The sequence below is a fragment of the Xiphias gladius genome, chromosome 14, assembly GCF_016859285.1.
Source record: "Xiphias gladius isolate SHS-SW01 ecotype Sanya breed wild chromosome 14, ASM1685928v1, whole genome shotgun sequence".
NCBI classification, from domain to species: domain Eukaryota; kingdom Metazoa; phylum Chordata; class Actinopteri; order Istiophoriformes; family Xiphiidae; genus Xiphias; species Xiphias gladius.
Window position 1 is genome coordinate 12,641,831 of NC_053413.1, and position 18,849 is coordinate 12,660,679.

Here is an 18,849-nt window from a genome sequence, read left to right on the forward strand (position 1 = left end):
TGTGTGATGAAAAATTTATCTGCAGCAGTTTTCATACGGGATTAATAATTTAAGCCATTTATTAATCAAAAACTAACCATCTTTGGTTGCGGGTTTTCAGTCCAAAGGTCTGCTGCTTCTCTCCATTTTCAAACATGAAATATTGATGGGTTTTGCACTGGTTGGTCGAACAAACAAGATGCTTACAATTGACCCTGAAATTTCTTTGTCGACCTTAGAAACAGCAGTTTGACAAGGAAAAACAAAAAGAAAAAAAAAAAAAAGAACTCTGCAGCCACATCTCAGTCTTGCTCAGAGGAGTTTGCCCAGACTGAGGAAGACTATGGGGTGCAGTTGAAAGCTCACCAAAATTTTAGCCAGTGGAAGAATTTCATCTATTTTTTGCCAAAAAATTTAAAGACTTCAACTTTGTGATTGGCATTTTTTAACCGATTTGTGACATTTTAGACTAATCAAATAATTGAGGAAATAACCTGCATCTTTTTTTCAATAAAGAAAATAATCTTAATTAGCTCTACTCCAGATTTCACCCTGACGTGTAAAGAATACTACTTCATAATTTCTATATTTTTCTAAATGTCAACAAATTCTATGAAAAGACAAAAACCCACGACATGTCAAATGTCTTTGAACACCCTCTCACTTTCATACCCTGTGGTTCTCAGCCCTAAACCCATTGGTTCCCACTGAAGATATAAACCTTCAAAAGTTTATAGTCAATAAATACAGCTGGGTACTGTATTTTTTAACAAACTACTCAAAGAGGAGTGATTAGTGCATTTTGGGGGGACTACTTTAGGCCATGGATTAATACACATTTTGTGCTCAAGTGCATATTTTTGCCAGCAGGACAATGTTTGAGGGATTCACTCAAAAGAATTTAAGTGGCCATGTTTATGATGTCACCCTGTGAAGCAATGTGGCTTATTTATATGTTTTTAATAGTTTTTAGACAACAATTAAGCTCTATGGCACAAAGGAATAAGCTATATTAGACTTTGGCTACATAGACAGTACTTCTTTGCTCAATTCATTGTTGGTTTTGGTATTTTCATGGGATTTGTTGACAATGATAAAAATATCACCAGACGTATCTTTTATTTAGTTATACAGAGTTAGTATATTCCATTTTGCTGGAATTGGGGAGCAGGCAATGGCACTGCTGTTCAGTTTTAACCTCCACTTTTCACAGCCTGAACTCTCTGTCACTGAACCATCAGTCTAAAAGCCTGAGAGGCTCCTGTGTCAGTCACTTTAAGTATCATCTGTCAGTCTCCCTAACAGCAAGTGTCCCAGCAGTGATACAACACTCCACTGGAGCCCACAGAAGCTCCTTGATTATCATGCAGAACAGGGATAGATGACAAAGATCAACAAAGATCCTATAAAAACTGAAAAAATATGACAATAAAAATAAAAATGACAATAAAAATGATGCATGTATGTTTGCTGTGTATTCTGGGTATCCCATCTGTTTTTACTTTTATGATATAGTGTGCTATCTCCAGATCTGCTGATATGCTGTTAATGAGAGAGAAGGTTGCAAGCACAAAACCATGAAGAATTATCGTGGGGTTTTTTTTTGGTTTTGTTTTTTACATGGTCAGAGTTTTTCTTCCTATCACCAAATACAGACACAACAGCTCTCACATATACAGTACATGGACCCTCATGGTGATTGAGACAAGAAGGACACTTGAGGAGGATATAGTTTAAAAATGAGAGAAATGGGTGACAGAAAACTCAATCATAGTCTTTCTTCCCATCAAAGTGCTTTTTGTCTTAAAGTTAAAACTGTACAGTATTCACATACACATTGCTTGGACATACAGTAGCATGCTGAAAATTCACAGTTAAGTCTTGAAATATTTAATTTTTCTAAAGATGGGCTTACGTTTTCAAAGCTATGTAATGAATGCATTTGATTTTGAGAATGATTACCAATAAAAAGGGGCATCACAAGTCACATGGTGTCACAGTGGAAATTCAGGTCTGAATGGAATCGCTGGAAGAGACTGGCCATCAAGAAGGTACTTCTGCCTTTTAGAATATATCTGTGTGATGATGCATCAGTTATCAGACTATATTTATTTTGAAGATTTGTCCAAATGTAAAGGACGCAGAGATTGACCTGGTATCTAACACATGGTGACGTTTGGATTACTGTAGACCATTTTTCTCAAGTCTGTGGTCTATCCGCACTGGATCTGAAATAAGTCAATGAGGAAGATGGCATTGTTAACGGGTTATATGGGACTGAAGCCAGGTGAGGCTGTGTGAGACACGGTGAGCACACGCTCCGAACCTCCCTGGTTGAGCTTCTCTGCACTGCGCAGGCTGCCGTAGAGCCTCTCTTCCACTGACACGACCAGCTTGTCTGACAGACAGCCCTCTGCCTGCAGGGAAACCTCCGATAGGATAGTTTGACTACTGTTGTTGTTTCTGTTGTCAACTCTTGGATCCATGTAGCTCATTTGTGCTGTCACAGTGGTCAAAGACTGGCTAGTTGTGCTTTCTGTGTCCTTATTTGTAGAGACTTGGCAGCCATTGCCCTCTTCACCTGACCCTGCACAACCAGAGCTGCTCTTTTTTGCATCTAAGCCTTCAGATGTTTTGTTGGCTGCACTTTCTATGGCATCCCCAGCAGCTCCTTCAATTGATGGATCTTTGTACTCTGTGGTCTCTTTGGCTGCTTCCTCGCAAGCTGCAACCTCACTGGCTTCTTCGTCGGCCGCACTTGCAATGCGTGAGAGTGTGCTGTGATATCTGGTGTCCAGAGGATAACCTGCACTGTCACCCCTTCTCAGCGGAGTAAACCTCTGCCTCTCTAGAGATGGGGAGTACCTACCCCCAGTTGCTGACCCTGGGTCGCTGTATTGCTTGTGTCTCTGCCACTGCTTCCGGAGGTGAACTCTGGAGCGGTGCCTGGAGCGCAGTGGAGAGTCCTGCTGGTCAAACCGAGGATCGTGACGGAGGAACTCGTTGAAAAGAGCATCTGTCTTCTCATCGATGCTGTAGTCACGGCGGCGGAGGCGAGGTCTGTGAGGACTAGAGGGCTGTGGTATTGGCTTCATCAGTGGAGACATCAGCTGTGATAGTGAGTCTGGAAGTTTCTGAGGATGAAATGATTTCAGAAGTTGATATGGTTCTTGAAGGGTAAGAGACTGGCTGGCGGCTTGAGATCTCTCCTTTAGTTTCTCCTCTGTCTCTGTGCTGTCTTCCATCTCATCCTCAAGCTCCTCCTGAAACAGCTTGGCCTCGATGCTCTCGCACACTGAACCTTTTCTTCCAGAGCTGGTGAAGAACAACCTTCTCTCAGATGCTGTCTTCCCTCTTGGGGCTCCAGGAGTCCCAAAAAGCCGTATCTCCTCAGCTGCCCTGGATGGTGCTTCAATGGAGGCATAGCCACTGTCCATTTGAAGAAGCTTTCGGTTACCTGCCTCACCCTCTCCTCCAGCTCCACTTCCCATTTCACTGTCCCCACCTGACGCCCCTCTAATTCCTCCCTCCAACAACTCTCCCTCCCCTTCTCCTTCAGGGTCATCATCTAGGTCTTGGGACAAGCAGCTGTCCAGGCCAGAACGAGCTCCTGCGCCTCCTAAGGATGAGATGCTGTCGGCATCACTGCGGATAGACTCCCGATCTGTGCTGCTCTGGTCTGAGGAGGCGTATTGCTCCAGAGAGGCTCGCAAGCTCCAAATGTCTCTGTAAAGGGAGGGAGGGGCCTCCAAGCTCTCCTGGCGAATCATGAAGGAAAGAGACGAACCTGAGTCAGCCCTTAGCCTGGCTTCAGCTCCCAGCACCACGTCTTCTCCATCATCTACCTCTGCCTCATTCTTTTTCCTCACATCTGCTGACACACCCTCTGTCTTTGTGTCTTTAGTTTTCCTTAACATGTCTTCAAAACTTTCCTGAATGGCAGCCTCTTTTTGTGCCCCAAACAAGTCATCATCTTCTGTTGATTCTAGCTCGACTCCTGCTGCCTCTGTTCTTACAACTGCACCGAATTTTGTTCCTTTTTCTACACCTGTTCCATTGTTTGTGGCCTCCTCTTGCCTCTGGGCATGATAGTCTTCTACTGGCAAACAGCCTTCCTCCCTCCTGGTGCTACTGCCACCACCTACCTCCACCATGGCCTCCAGTTTTAGCCTGCACATATAGAGAACAGTCAGTTAATCAGTAATTCTGGGAATTTTATGGTGCAAATCATGGGATTATGGGAAGGGATATACCTGCTGAGGAAGACTGAGGATGTGGGTGTAGTTGCAGGATGAGAAAGAGACTCAGCAGAGAGGGACTGGAGGCCACTGGTCTGGATGGGAGTATGTGGAAAAGATTCAATGACCTCATCTTGGAGAGGTAAAGAGTCGTCATCGGTGTGATCAGTGGTTTCACTTGCTGCTCTCTGTCTCTGGAAGGGCCTTCTCTTGGGCGATCCTGGTAGTAATTCACATGAAAAGATAGCTTTTTTCAACTTGATGTCCTTCACCTCGTCAAATGCATTTTTTTGTTTTTTATTCGCATGCTGTTCTTTTGAAAAGTTAGATATTATCCACAAATCAAATCAAACTCATTCATTTATGACATTTATCCATACCTTTGGCATCCAGACTGGCAGCCCGGTGACTGCTGTCGAACTTCCACCTCCTGAAGTAAGGCCCTGCCCCTTCCAGACTGGCATGGCGACGCAGTTTAGAGAAGAAATGTAGAACTGAAGTCTGGCCCGGAGCTTGAGTCAACTCTCCTCTCATCCCCCTTTCCCTTTCAGCCTCTCCCCTGTCCCCGATAGCTTCCATCTGACGGAAGAGATGAAGGGAAAGGAGGATGAAGGGAGGTGATGAGACATTTAGGAGAGGTTGAGGCAGACAAGCTGTGATAGATCGTGACGGGCAGAGGCAAAGACCTTGGGGGACAACAGTTTGTTATATTGTCACTCAGCTGCAGTGATCACTGAAGTCATGATCGTTCAGGAGGTTTGAGCCTGTAGCGGCTGCATTTCATAGCTCTGTTTAAAAGTGATACGTGTGGATCAATCTGCACTGTAGAACCTGAAGAGCATTTGAAAGCTTACTAGGCTTACCAAGCTTTCAAAAAGTCAAATTAAATTTTTGAGCTGATGATTGCACTAGATGAAAAGTCAGAGCATTACCAAAGTTATTACAGTTCATCCTGAGGGGAACATGAATGTCTGTAACAAATTTCACTGCAATTATTTTACTAGTTCTTAAGACCACAAATGCCAAAATATAATGATCTAATTCTAATTATCTCAAAATATCGTGGTGGGTCTAATGGAAAAGTCGGGGGATCATCAAAGTCATTAAGATTCATTGTTCGGGAACCATGAATGTCATTGAACTCCATCCAGTAGATTTCGAGATATTTATGTCAGGACCAAAGCGATCAGCTGACATTGCCTTTCATGGACCTGTGCCAATAGCATGGCTAAAATGTACTAACCCGTATTATTTAATCACCATTTTTTTAAATTCTCAATACAAAGAGGGAAAAGGTGAAACTCACTGTCTGGGACCGTGTGTGTTGTGTTTTCATGGCTAATGAGACCTGTCTGGGTCCCTGGTCCAGGATGATGGAGTGGTGCGGATCTCCTGGCAGACCTCCACTGAGGCTCTGTCCTATCCAGTCAGGGACTCTTCCATCAGTGGGCTGGAGAGAGAAATCAACACGTTAGAGATGAGAAAACAAACCCGATTTTTTGTTTTGTGTGTTTGTATTACTCAAAGTCAAAGTTAAGATCTGCTGCATTGGTTCAACCGCAGAGATACATTTTACCTGGTAGATGGTGAGGGGCAGTTTTGGAGCTGCAGTCTCACTGATGTTGACGGTGCTGCTCTCTGCTGAGTCACACTCCATGATAGTGAGGATCTTAAGGTCACACGGGGCTGGTGGCAGGTGAAGGTGGGTCAGCCGGGCCTTTTTCAGGTGGTGGAAGTCTCCTTCAGTCAGAGTGTACCTGAAGAGGAGGATCAATCATTTGCTGTCAAACAGCTTAACCAAATAAATAAGCTGTAAAAATTCACCTTTAGCCCAGATAAACTACCTGCGTCCTTTGTCCTGAGTTGTCTTCTCCTGTTCGTAAAGTGCAGATTCATTGAAGGAGACTCTGCGGCCAGTAGACCCAGTGGAGACAAATCTTTCTGACTCTCCATCGTGACAGCTCGAAGCTGAGAGAGCGTCTGATTCATCCAGACGAATGGTGATCTCTGAGTGACAAAGAGGACAAGGACAAACCGAGGGAGAAAAGTTAAGGAGTTAGCGACGATAGTGGACCAGAATACATGTATGTCCTGTATGAACATAAAAAAATACACAGATCTGACCTTGGGTGGGCTGAGAATCCTCAGCATAAGTGGTGTTTGTCTTCTCAGGGTCATCGCTGGCTCTGAAAGAGGGAAATTAGTTTTACTCTTGGTGCTCTTTCACAGAAGCAAAATGCCTCATCACATCAAAGCTTTCAGTTTCATATTCATAAGCGCTTTAATCCACTGCTGTCATAATCAAGTTGACTCTCATAATCCCTGTGTGTTTGCAGATGAAACAGGCCTGCCAGTCCATTGCAGCGTGTCGCTCGGTAGGCAGCACCAACCTGGAGTAGCGTCGTCCACCCATGCAGCAGCGGTGACAGAAGAGGAGCAGCAGGGAGAGCAGGACCAGCATCCCCCCGGCAAAAACACTCAACAGCACCAACAGCAGTACATAGTTCTCCACCTGGCCCGCCGACACGGGCACATCCTGACGGGGTGGAACCAGGAAAAGATGTTAGGACCCAGGCAGTGGTACACTTAGTCAAGTACTGTGCTGGAGCACAAGTTTGAGGTGCTTGGGGTCAGCACAACAATGTATAAACACAACACTGACATACAGTACTATTTATCACCTTATAAACTTGTTATGGTCAGCATGTTAGCTAATAGACATAGAGCAAAATCAGCTTTCATTTGGAGTCAGGTTTCTGACACCGGATGTATGTAAGTCCAACAGTCACTGTCTTTTGCCTCTGTTTTGGTCTCCATCCGCTCCTGCAACAAATATCTGGCTCTCAAACAGCAAAATGCTCCACTACGTTCAGCATCTTGTAACAAACTTTGTCTTTCTGTCGTTTGATGTTGGGCAGGTTGCACACCATGGGTTTATCAGAACTCTTCTCACTGAAAACGGCTGCCTGCTGCATGTGGAAACAGAGCTGAAGAGAGCCATGAGACTGAACCAAAACAGTGGATTCATCACTACAAACGACCTCTTTTTACATTGAACATAGTAATTTAGTCCATTGTTAATACAAAAATATTGATTCAGGCAGCTTTAAGCAGAATTTTGAATGCAGGACTTAATTGTGATTTAATATTTTTACTGTGATATTGCTACTTTTACTACTGAGTATCCCAGAGTTGAGTTTATCTGTCATATACTGGACAATGCATGCATCAGATCACAATTCCTTTTCGGGGCTTTTCTTATTATCAGGAAAGCTATTCTGATGGAGCTTCTTTTCTGAGAACAACTGTGCTGTATAAAGATGAAAAGTGTGTAACCTCACACTATATATAGATGTAATGGTTTGATTATGTGTTTTCTAACAACTAAAGGTGGCGATATGTTCGCCAGAGTTGAACCTCGTCTTTCAATGAGCTCCTTACCCTTATAAAATATTATAGTGTCAAATGTAAATATTCTTATTTGTCGTCTTTTAACATGCCCCAGTTTGGTTTAGAAGTACACTGACAGAAATATCTAGGGATCAAATTACTTTTGAGGCCAACTCCAAAGAGGTAACCCTAATATTGCTTTTATTAAAGAAGCTAAATGTTGACAAATCTATGTTGAAGTGTTCTACAGTTCCTTTATTGAGTCAACAAACTACTGGAAAAAAATATGAGTGTGCCATAGAGTCACTGGTGTAAATTCAAATGATCTGTCTTACTTGTATCAAGTCAGAGCCACACAGAGGGTTCAGGTCATTTTAATGGACGCTTAAGTGACTTTGGTTTGCCTCCATCAGGATGGAAGTTTACCTCTTTAAAGACTAACAGGCATCTGAGGTATATTATTCTGTCAACTGTAGTTTTGGCTTTTTAAAAAAAATTTAATTTGGCCTGTTATGAGCTGTGAATGGAACAGGGCTGTCCCCTGGTATCTGACTTCTTCTCACTGCTCACTCTTTCTCTAGATGGTTTTGGTGACAGGTGACTTTAATATTAACTTGTGTCTTTGTGGGCTTTGTGTGTTTATTGCTTGAATCCACTGCTGTACTTTTTTGCATTCATTATTCTTTGAGTGGTGTCCATAAGCTTATCATTACCCTCTCAAGAAAGAGGGTAAAAAATAACTCTATAATGATCCTCACCAAGCCTTAAACGCGCAACATCCACACGCACGTACACATCGGTCAGTGTTCCCTAACCCCACACTACCTCCCCTGGCCCCTTTATGAGACACAACATAAAAGTAGAGAGCTTTTCCTATTTACAATAAATATCAACTGTGTCACTACAAATACCAGCCATATCAGTCAAAACCTCTTACTCACAGTTCTCTGTTATTGTTTAAGTTGCACATCAGTTTAATTTCCATTGCTTGTATTCAGAAGGCATAGCTGGAGCTCATAACTCATTCCCTTAATAGCACAATAAGGCAGAGGCTTACATATCTCTGTTGTCATGTTTTCTTGTTGTGAGCTCGGTGGCTGCATTACTTCTGCCGGGACAGTAATTGATTCTTCTCCCTTTGAGCTTTGTAGCAGAGAGGGATCTCTTTGTCACATTACGCTTTCAGCTAAGCACTGTAATATTAAATAAGGAATGAATTAACAGTGAAAGACTCTCTTAAGTCCGTCTCTCCTCACAGTGATTCTTATCCACACACACACTCATGTACATCCTGCCTGCTCAAACACACACACGCACACGGAGACAACACAACTGCTCTCTTCTCTACTCTCTATGATTAATACTCTCAGTCTTGGCTGAGTGAGCCGGGGATGCTAATCGAAACGTCAGCTAGACCCTTAATTCAATTTCCCAGCTCTTCTCAATGAGGGGGAAATGAGGCCTCCGCAGGCTAAAAATGGAAATCAAAGCAGGAGGAGGAGGAGGAGGAAGAGGATGCAGACGCACATGAGCAATCCCCACACCAGACTTTCCATGCTCTTCTTCCGATGTCAGTTTCAAAGGAGGGTAAAAATAAATGGGCTCTTTTCTCTGTCACAAATGGAATATTCATCTATTGCAACATTTAGCGTAATGTAATATATGAAAATGTGAAAGGTTGCCGTCGTTAGCTGCTTTGGAGGAAAACCATGGTGTGGTGCTCCTCACGGAGCACAGACCGACCTTTTAGATGATGATGACCTTAACAGGAGCAGCAGCAAAAACCCAAAGCAATCTGCTGACTGGATTTACACACACACTGCAACTAACATATTATTTTCTTTATCGATTGATCTGCCCATTATTTTTCCAATCAATCATTTTGTTTATAAAATGTCCATCTGTATATTTTCCGATTATAATAATTCACCTTTAAATTCCTTGTTTGGTCTGACCAACAGTTTAAAACCCAAAGACATCGAGTGACATAAGATAAAGAAAAGCAGCAACCAGACAATGTTTGACATTTTGACTGAAAAATGACTGACGCTATTAAGAGTTGCTGATTAATATTCTGCCAATTGCCTACTCAAGTAATTGACTACCCATTCCAGCTGTAAAAGACCGGCATAGGAGATGGAGAGAGGGCAGAAAAGTAGCAGAGGTGGAGGTGCGTTGGAAAACAGAGGGTGTGTGTGAGAAAGAGCAAAAGCCACTGATGTTATGGTGACTCTGCTTTAACTGGAAAGGTACTTCCGTAAGATAAAGCATCAATCAATCTGTTTCAGCTTCAATGCTAAACTCAATCTAACAGCAGCAAGTGGCTCTACGGAGGAGAGAAGTGCTGCTTAAAAGAAGAAGCTGTGGTTTTCTGCTTATAACAGCAGAAGAGGAGGACGACTGTGTGTGTAAGAGCAAATGGGAACACCCTTTTTTTCCCCCTTTTCATTCAACCTCAAACCTGTCTCAGGCCGGAACATTTTAAACTGAGCACATATGCATAGAGTACATTTTTTACATTCATCGGAGGCTAGAGTGGCCAGCATTCAGTTGAAGCCTAAGGCGAGATACTGTATAGTAGATTATGTCTGAAGCTGTATGTACTGTATGTGTGTCTGTTTAAGATTAACAGCCCCATCACAGCATAATAGCGACATGCACACCTTGATACACCCACAGCTACATGCATGTGTGCGTCACACAAACACGCGCACACACACACACACACACACACACACACACACACACACACACACACACAGAATTTGTCAGAGAAGAATGTGGCTTAATGAAATCGGCTGTTTTTACAAGCTCAGCCACATAGGAAGAACAACACAATCAATCAGTGGGAGCAGCAAAGCCTCCCGCTACTCTTCAGGCCATGTTTCTAACACACTCAGTAGAGGCAAACAGCAGTCAATTCTCCCTCTGCACAGACAGCTTTAACTGTCAGATAATCACTGCTGCTGGCTCAGATACCACCCCCCCCCATCCTCTTTGTATACAAATCAGGCTTTCCTCCACTACTGCTCCACCTGGGATATAATACCTGTTACTGGAACATTGTGGTGTTAACTCAGCTTGTCTTTCTCTCCCCCCCTTTTTTTTTTTTTTTGGATACCTATTGGTTTTTGCTTTGGTCAAGATCCAAGTTGACTCATGAAGCACTGTGGAAGAACTGTCGTTCGACAGACACTCCCTGACATGAAAGTGTGGACAGCATGTGTTCATGGTGTTGGACAGAGTGGGAGGGGCTTACGCAGCAGTACTCACAGTGGAGTTCTCAGTCAGACTTGTCAGAACAGGCAAATCATTGCTCATGGTCCAGGTCAGCGTGCGTGATCCCTGCAGAGGATTAAGAAAGTCAGACAGAGCTGCTTTTCCAGACAATATTAAAATTTCTGTCATGTTATGCAGAAAGCTTAAAGTGCTGAGGATTTAAAGGAAAAGGCTGGTAAGATTCAAGTAATTTCTTACTGTCAACAAATCCAATGAAAAGACCAAAACCATCAGTGAATCCATCCCACTAACAAGTATTTTCTGCGTATTCTAATCCTGATACTGCATATCTTATTCCATTGTGTCACAGAGCTCTGTTGTTGTTTAAGAACTATTAAATGCCGACATTTTCTTTCATCACGATTAACATGGGCGCTTTAGTTTATGTTCAGTCAATCCTGCATACACCATCCTGCTGCAGTTGGTACACAAAATGTGTATTAATCCGCAACTGAAAATAGTCCCCAACAAATTCACTACTTACCCATTGTTGGGTAAGTAGTGAATTGAGATGTTTGCTGAAAAACTACAGTGCCCAAATGTATTAGTAAATTATTTAGATTATTTTTATGTCATCAGATGGAACCAATGGACCTGGGGCTGAGAAGTACAGATAGAGTAGGGAAATTGTAAAGTATTGAGGGACCAACAAACAAATAGTTGGTTTGGGTCTTTTCACTGGGTTTGTTGACAATCACTAATATGTAGAAAATCACAGACCTACTCCTTCAAATTTCCTGTGTGTGTGTGTATGGATTTCATTCTGTGCTTATTAATTCTTACTAGTGTGACAGTCACATAGATACCAGGTGATCACCCCTAGTTACAAAATGAAGTGAGATATTGTTCTCACATGTATACAGTATTATCAGATACCCGCTTAACAGATAATGCATCACGTGTCATCACAGCTCATCTGTATAAACCGTGCGGGTGTGCTCTCGCATTCCCTTTTACCAGAGGAAGACCGTTTGTGGTTCGGCATTTTAACCACCTGAGGAGGAATTTTTGTTCTACAATTTCAGACAAACCAAAGAGTTTTCAGTATGAAGGCTTTCTGTGACCATTTTGACGTGTCTGATCCCAAGCAAAGAAAGATAACCCCGATGGCACCACTAGGGTTCTTTTCTCAGAGTTTATAAAGCTACCTTCAGAGCCCCAGAAAACATCACAAAACTGTTTTCACAGCCTGAACCCAACTCCTCGTGACAAGTTAACTGAGCTTCTTGCTCAAATTTGACGTAATGCCCCTTTAACATACCGAAGTGACGTAAACCTGACTGTCGTCTGGGCTGAATGCTGTGCGTTAAACTCCAATGTGTCTAGAGATTTACTGACACCTCCTGAAGATGGACTATTACAGCACAATAACCAAGAATCCCTTACGATTAATTCCCATCTCTGTCTGCAGGCTGTGGTCCAATCTCTGTAAAATGAGCGTTTCTGTGTTACTGTTTGCATTTGAGACACGAGACAGACAGAGAAGTGTATTAAGAGACGGAAGAAGGAAGAAGAGCTGACAGTACATGATTATCTCCACAGAGTGCAGCTTGTGTAACATCATTCCATGATTGCATTCCTTACACACGCTGCTAAACCTGCCACACATTCCCGCACCATGCGAGTGTCATATTTTATGTAATATTTCATACATACCAACAGCTCAAGGCAACTATGATGAGAACAAAGCTCTGAGAATAGAGAACCAAACACAAACACACACACACACACACACACACACACACTGCACATACATATGTTAAATCCTTGTTCTGCTCAGTTATCTTCAGTGATGCTTCACACATGATCAGTGTCAGCAGTGTCAATTTTTTCCTCATGGCTATGTGTGTGTGCGTGTGCGTGTATGTGCGTGTGTGTGTGTGTGTGTGTGTGTGTGTGTGTGTGTGTGTGTGTGTGTGTGTGTGTGTGTGTGAGTGTGAAACCCTTGAACAATGTAGCTCAAGATTTTGCTGGAAGTCTTACATTTTCTTTCTCACTACAGCCAGACAAAGCAGAGGTCCATTTAAACTAAATTCATTTTATTGTATCAAACCTGTCTGTAAGAATCACTCCAGGGAGGAAATTTCAATTAACAATATCTATTCATCACTTTATTGACGTACTGAGGTCCTTGTCTTTCATCTATTTTTTTTCTTAAATCTTGACAGACAAAAAATCTCCACTTCAGCACATTATGTCCGTCAAACGAATTCACTGCTCCACCTGCTGCATCCATGTCACAGCAATGAACCTGCAGTTAATACTGTCCAGTCCAAGCTCAGCGAGACTGGCTTCCTTGATGCATTTCTGACATGAGTACGTACTATGATATGTTAATATGTTAACCCATGGTGGGTCAGTCATGGCAAATGATGCTGTAAAGCCAAATATTGTCTGAATCCACATAGAACTTTATTTTATGTTGAGATCCCAATGGTTACAAAAACACTTAGTCCTGTATATCTGGAAAAATTTTGGGGATATGTAATAAAATGGTCGACAGACCATGAGGAATATTTCCATTTGATGAAATCCAACCCTAGCCATAAAAACACGGAGTCTTGGGTTTGAATATTTCACACATAATACGCAATATGTTACACTGTCAGAGAGCGTGGAATAAGATGATGTTTCTGCCCTACTTAAGGCTATAAATAGAGAGAAGAATAAAAAAAGAGGAAGGTGTATTTTAAGGGGTTGATTTTTTTTATCATCATATTGCTGATTTTGAGAATGGGGGGTCCATAAAGTGCCTTTATAGATAGCATATTTTGTTTTCTATATTGTTATGACTATTTGAGCTCATTATACAATATGTATTTATTACATCATTTAAAGTCATTCATTCAAGCCATTCATTTACAGTAACCTCTTTCTTACTAGTCTCTTTCTCAGCACATAATAATTATTACTATTATTATGATTAATAATATCATTATTAATGTCCTTATACAACTGTCCTACACTGACATTCTGTAGCCTACTGATTGTAAGCAGTAGTTAACGGTAGTAACCTCTGAGGTTCACCATCATTCGATTTGTGAGTAAATGCTGAAGGTAGGAGTAAAACTGAAAACACTGACCCCGACTGGTGGAGAAAATATGAATCCAAGGCGTGTGTGTGCGCGCGTGCTTTAGTTTCCAGGGTCCAATGACAATAATAGATCCTCACATCCTCTCTCGCCTTCAGACACATGCATACAGACAGACAGACAGACAGACAGGCAGACAGGCAGACATCCCTCTGGTTCATTCCACAACTGTGATGATGCTGATGGGGTTTATGGAGCTCTGAGCACCAGCAGTGGGCAAGCAGCTCCAGATGTGCTGTGTCTTACGGTCTATACAGGCGGTGTTGAAGCAGCCTCCCTCCGCTCTGTGCGGACTGACTACAGCGACCGGCTGCAGCCGGCGGCGCTCAGCAGCAGCAGCAGCAGCCTCAGCATCAGCAGCAGCAGCATCTTCCCCTCTCCCCCGAGAAGCCGCCGATCAGGGCTGTCCCACATCTCTGCGTCGTCTGCTCTCAGCCTGCGGGGAATAAATCACCGTTAGTCACGCAGGGAGCCTTTATGTGCCGGACGCGGGGGGGCTCCGCTCCGCCGTGGTCCCTGCGCATCAAACATGTCTCATTAAATCAGATGCTGCGATCATCTCGAGCCGGCCGTGTCACCTATCCCACATCTTACATAATGAAATAGTACCACATTGCACCGTGAGCACGCCTGTGGGTCCGTTGACCGGTGCTGATGGGAGCTGGACAGAGGGCGGACTCACCCGGCTGTAGACTCCGTGCGAAGCGGTGCACAGGCAGCCTGCCCCGTCCGCATACTTTAATCCGGTCTTCAAATAAAGACTGTAGTTATGAATGAAACCACGAGCGACTGGACACGCCCACCGCCCGCTCCCGTCGCACCACGTGACCAGCCCCGACGAGGACGGTGATGGTGACGGCGACGTGAAATGGAGGAGAAACCCCGTCCTCATTCACAGCAGTTGCTGATGAATGGCGGCTGCTGACTGGGCGATTGACTGGCTACCACGTCATTATTAGGGGTATCGAAGTAGATCGATTCTACATCTGTATTTGAACATTTCCCACTTGCTGTGTTTCAGTCTCCAAGTGTTTCCTTGTCGCCAAGATGCGCGGACACAGATGGGTGTTGTGGCCGTTTTTGTAGTCTCACATTTCACCACTTGGTGGCAGCGTTGCACTGTAGTTTTCAGGTTGAATATGCTTAAGATGGAAGTTCTTCATGCACTTTTTTTTTGTTTTGTTTTGTTTTTTTTAAGTCAGATCCAGTCCAGACTTTCAGGGGCCCATGGCAAGACTCTGAGAGGACCCCCCATCTAAATAAATAAATAGTTTTACTTCTCCGTAATTCAATAGAGGTGATCAAAATTAGAGAATGTATTCCTTTATAATGTCTTTTTGTAATGTTTCATCCTGTACTTCCGTTGTCCCCTCGCATTTACTCATGAGACATTGACATTAGTCACAAGAGACAGGATTACAAACGGGCCCGGGGGGGGGGTAAATTCCCTGGGGGCCCAGAAATATAGTTGTGTTTCATCAAATTACCACAAGCTAACTGACATACAGCAGACCTGTGGCCAGGTGTGTTCCAGTACTAGAGGAGTACTGCTTGGTTTAAGCTGCCATTTAAAATGTGAAAAATACTTTACGGGAACTTGCAGGTAACAGGTGGGCCCCCAAACAGGTTGATCTGGCTGTGTAGAAACAGCTATGGACAGTGAATCAGTGCAAAACTGTGCATATATTAATGTCTGGGCAAAATATTTTATTAAAAGGGAACTTTATGGAGTAATGAGTCTCAAAACGGTGGAATAATGTATCTATCAGTCCCTTTCCATTACGTGTTTGTCTGTCATTTGGTCTATCCCCTGTGTATTTATTTTAAATCACGTCATTTTTCTATCAGACCGACAAACGACATTTGCCCACACACTCTGATCCAAAAGGCTTCTTGCAATCATACCCTCTGCAGTGGGTGCTCCTGTGTGATGTGGAAAATGAGGGCCTCGTATGAACAGAAAACGCCTCAGCAGCAACGTGGCAGGAGGTCTAATCTGTGCCTGTGCGATAACAGAAAGTGGGAGGACGCTGAGCGAGAAGCGGGCGAAGTTAGCTAGGCATCTGAAGAAACTTCTTCAGACTTCAGAGAGGAACAGCCGGTTGAGTGACCGAGATAACTGCGCCAATGAGCAGTGATTTAACTCAGCTGGGGGAGACAGCTGGGCGCAACCAAAATGACCTGCATGCATTCGCTCACCGGAGTTCGCCGACGTCGTGAAGTCTGCCGGACTACTGAGGTGTCAAAGTGTAATGGATACAGAAGAGATAGTATCGATTCAGGAATGTGACCGTGTCCCTACTCTCATGTCCGTGTGAACTTTTCTGGCCTTTCGTGTCGTCTCAGGCAACATACCATTACATTCTACTACATTTTTGGGACATTTTTGAGCTCTCCAGTCCCTTTTAACTCCTAATTTACTCATAAGTCCTGAAAAGCTTTCCTCAAGCATCTGAAACATAAACACAGCGTATGGTTTTCAAGGACTTGGGACTTGTTTATAGAGTTTAGAGGAAAAAATGTTGCCACTGTGGGCACAGTCTTTCCAGCTGTGGGCTTTGTAGCTTTAAACTTGTACATATAATTATTGGAATATGTTTATTATGTATATTTATTATTGGTGTAGTATACTGTCATCGAGTTTTATGGTAATTTTATTTCATCATTGTTTGTATTTTGTGCTGTTTTTATGGATTTTTTGTTGTTGAATTTGAGTATGTGCAAAGGCCAAACTAGAGACGGGCTGTGGTATGTCGCATTGGTCCTTGCTACATACTTGTCCTGCTAAAAATAAAAATGAAATAATTAAATAGTATTTTGGGGTCTGCTGTTCTTTACGGCGAATGGGTGGTCATCGAAGAGCAATAAATACTCTGCTCCATCTGTGTGTCTGTATTTTCAGACAATCCATAAGCCATCTGATGTTTTCTCAGTCTACCAGTGAGATTCTCAGCACAATATTCCGGACAGATTCATCAAATACATTGTTTTTATCTCCAAAATTACTGGGACTCTAAGGTGTAACATACCAGAGGATTGAGACATCTGGGAAATTATGCCAGGAGAGGCCGGGTAGGGGTGGGAGGAATGTGGAGGAGAGTATGAATGCAGTGTGTATTTGTGTGTGTGCGTGTGTTGCTGGATGGTTGACGTCAGAGCTGCGTCTGTGCATGCTCTGGAGAGCAGGACATCCTGTGGAATTGTTCTCGGAGAGCCCTGAAGAATGCAAAGCAGTAGCCTCTCCCTTCTCACCAGCCTCGGTGAAGATTTGGAGTGACACGCTGCCATAGCAATGTTAGGGACGAGTGAAGGCGGGGGAGGCCCAGGGAGGGAAGGATCACCCTGAAAATATCACTGGGACATCGAGTTCCTCAAGCCACTTAAAAGGAGAGAAGACCAAGAAGGGATCAGTGTGGGATTCCTTTTGAATTCCAATGAAGTTAGGGGTTGTACATTTAATTTACTGTGCGCATATGTGACAGTGTCCTCAAGGATATCTTTCATATTTCTAGAGCATATATCTATGAAGCATGTTAACACAAACAGAGACGAAAATACTGCAGGGAAACAAGGGAAACAGAACAGAAAATGAGAAAATGAATAGATGCTGTTTTTCTCACATATTGCACAGGAGGATTGTTTTCAGACAGAAAACACTGCATGTCTGCATGTAGGAGAGTGTGGAGAGGAGTGAGTGTGGAGGTGAGGGGAGGAGGCAAGGAAGGTGATCTGGGAGTGGAGTGACGCAAGCTGGACAAAGCGGGGGTGTTGTGGGTGCAGCTATTTTTAGCCGCCGTGAGGAGACACATATTGGATGCATTTCTCTGCCCTCTCCAACTTCCTACGTCACTTTACTCCAAGCTGGTCCTCTCTTCCTTGCAGCATGTGACAGGTGCAACCCAAGATCCTGCTGTGGACCTGCGGTGGGACACGAATACCAAACAGCAGAGGACGTGAAAGACTGCATGATACCAAGGGAACTGTTGACTCTTTCTTTCCCCGTCACATCCCACTGGCTAAGCAGTGAGGTTATACAGCACCCATAGATATGCATGTGATGGATTGGTCATGGTGTTTCCCTGCCCTCAGCCCAGTGCATGCTGGGACAGGCTTCAAAACCTATATGACCTTGAAAAGGAAAAAAAGGAGGAATGATTGAGGACATTCTTGAATTCCTCTTTAAATACGCTGAATTTCATCTTAACCAATTGAAATGAAAAATTTAAAACATATTTTAGAAATCAAATTCATGATTTTGGGCTATATAAGTAAAATACACTTGATGTGACTATTCATTAGACAGCTGAGCAACTCCAATGCATATTTGTGTAGTTGGAAATTAATACATAAAACTAAGCTATTTTTTTATTATCCTTTTCCGGAATGTTTTTACGGTTTAAAATTTATCTTACATTGTATCTTATCACTGTAGTTTTATATAGGGATTTCCAACCACACAAATGTGCTACGGAGCCGACAGGTGTGTAATTAACAGTCAATTCCATTTTATTTATATAGCACAACATAACTAATTTGTCTCTGGTGGTTTTATAATCTCCACAACACCCCCCCCCCCCCCCCCTATACTAAAAGGTATTCAAAAGGAAATGAAGGAAGACTTTTCATTCTTTCAAGCTGACTCACCTAAGGAGCTGCTGGCCAGTATCCTTTTGCTTATACCGGTTTTATGACCAGGAAACTCAGGTTTCACAACTTAAACAAATAGGCCTACAGATGAGTTAGTGATTGATGTTGTAACGTCAGGTGCCCTGGGATTTTTCTTTTACACATTAACTTTGTGTCATGGCAGAAAACCCCCTGGAGTGTGATAAGGGCTGGTACCATCTAAGTAGATCTGTTTCTGAGGGAGA

General features: G+C 43.1%; 1 protein-coding gene across 5 annotated transcripts; it reads right to left on the minus strand.

The window, feature by feature from the left end:
* Nucleotides 1-1,138: 1,138 nt before the first annotated feature.
* Nucleotides 1,139-16,186, minus strand: LOC120799449 (voltage-dependent calcium channel beta subunit-associated regulatory protein). 5 transcript variants are annotated; one of them, XM_040144669.1, is made up of 12 exons: nucleotides 15,884-16,186; nucleotides 14,225-14,414; nucleotides 12,273-12,312; nucleotides 10,881-10,952; nucleotides 6,608-6,753; nucleotides 6,342-6,403; nucleotides 6,062-6,224; nucleotides 5,794-5,974; nucleotides 5,524-5,667; nucleotides 4,598-4,796; nucleotides 4,233-4,437; nucleotides 1,139-4,149 (listed from the first exon to the last, which is right to left on the minus strand). In XM_040144669.1, the coding sequence occupies exons 4-12, from the start codon at nucleotides 10,926-10,928 to the stop codon at nucleotides 2,247-2,249; spliced, it is 3,051 nt and encodes a 1,016-aa protein (XP_040000603.1). In that variant the 5' UTR covers nucleotides 10,929-10,952; nucleotides 12,273-12,312; nucleotides 14,225-14,414; nucleotides 15,884-16,186; the 3' UTR covers nucleotides 1,139-2,246. The 5 variants fall into 5 exon arrangements, with proteins under 5 accessions (XP_040000603.1, XP_040000604.1, XP_040000606.1 ...); XM_040144670.1 differs by having other exon boundaries at nucleotides 12,148-12,312; XM_040144672.1 differs by lacking the exon at nucleotides 12,273-12,312 and having other exon boundaries at nucleotides 5,566-5,667.
* Nucleotides 16,187-18,849: the final 2,663 nt, after the last annotated feature.

Excerpts from the sequence above, each read along its gene's own strand:
- LOC120799449 (XM_040144668.1), bottom strand. The coding sequence starts at position 10,928 with ATGAGCAATGATTTGCCTGTTCTGACAAGTCTGACTGAGAACTCCACT. Across the intron at positions 4,797-5,523 it reads AACACACACGGTCCCAGACA|ATGGAAGCTATCGGGGACAG; the intron begins GTGAGTTTCACC and ends CTCTTCCGTCAG. Across the intron at positions 4,438-4,597 it reads TGCCAGTCTGGATGCCAAAG|GATCGCCCAAGAGAAGGCCC; the intron begins GTATGGATAAAT and ends AATTACTACCAG.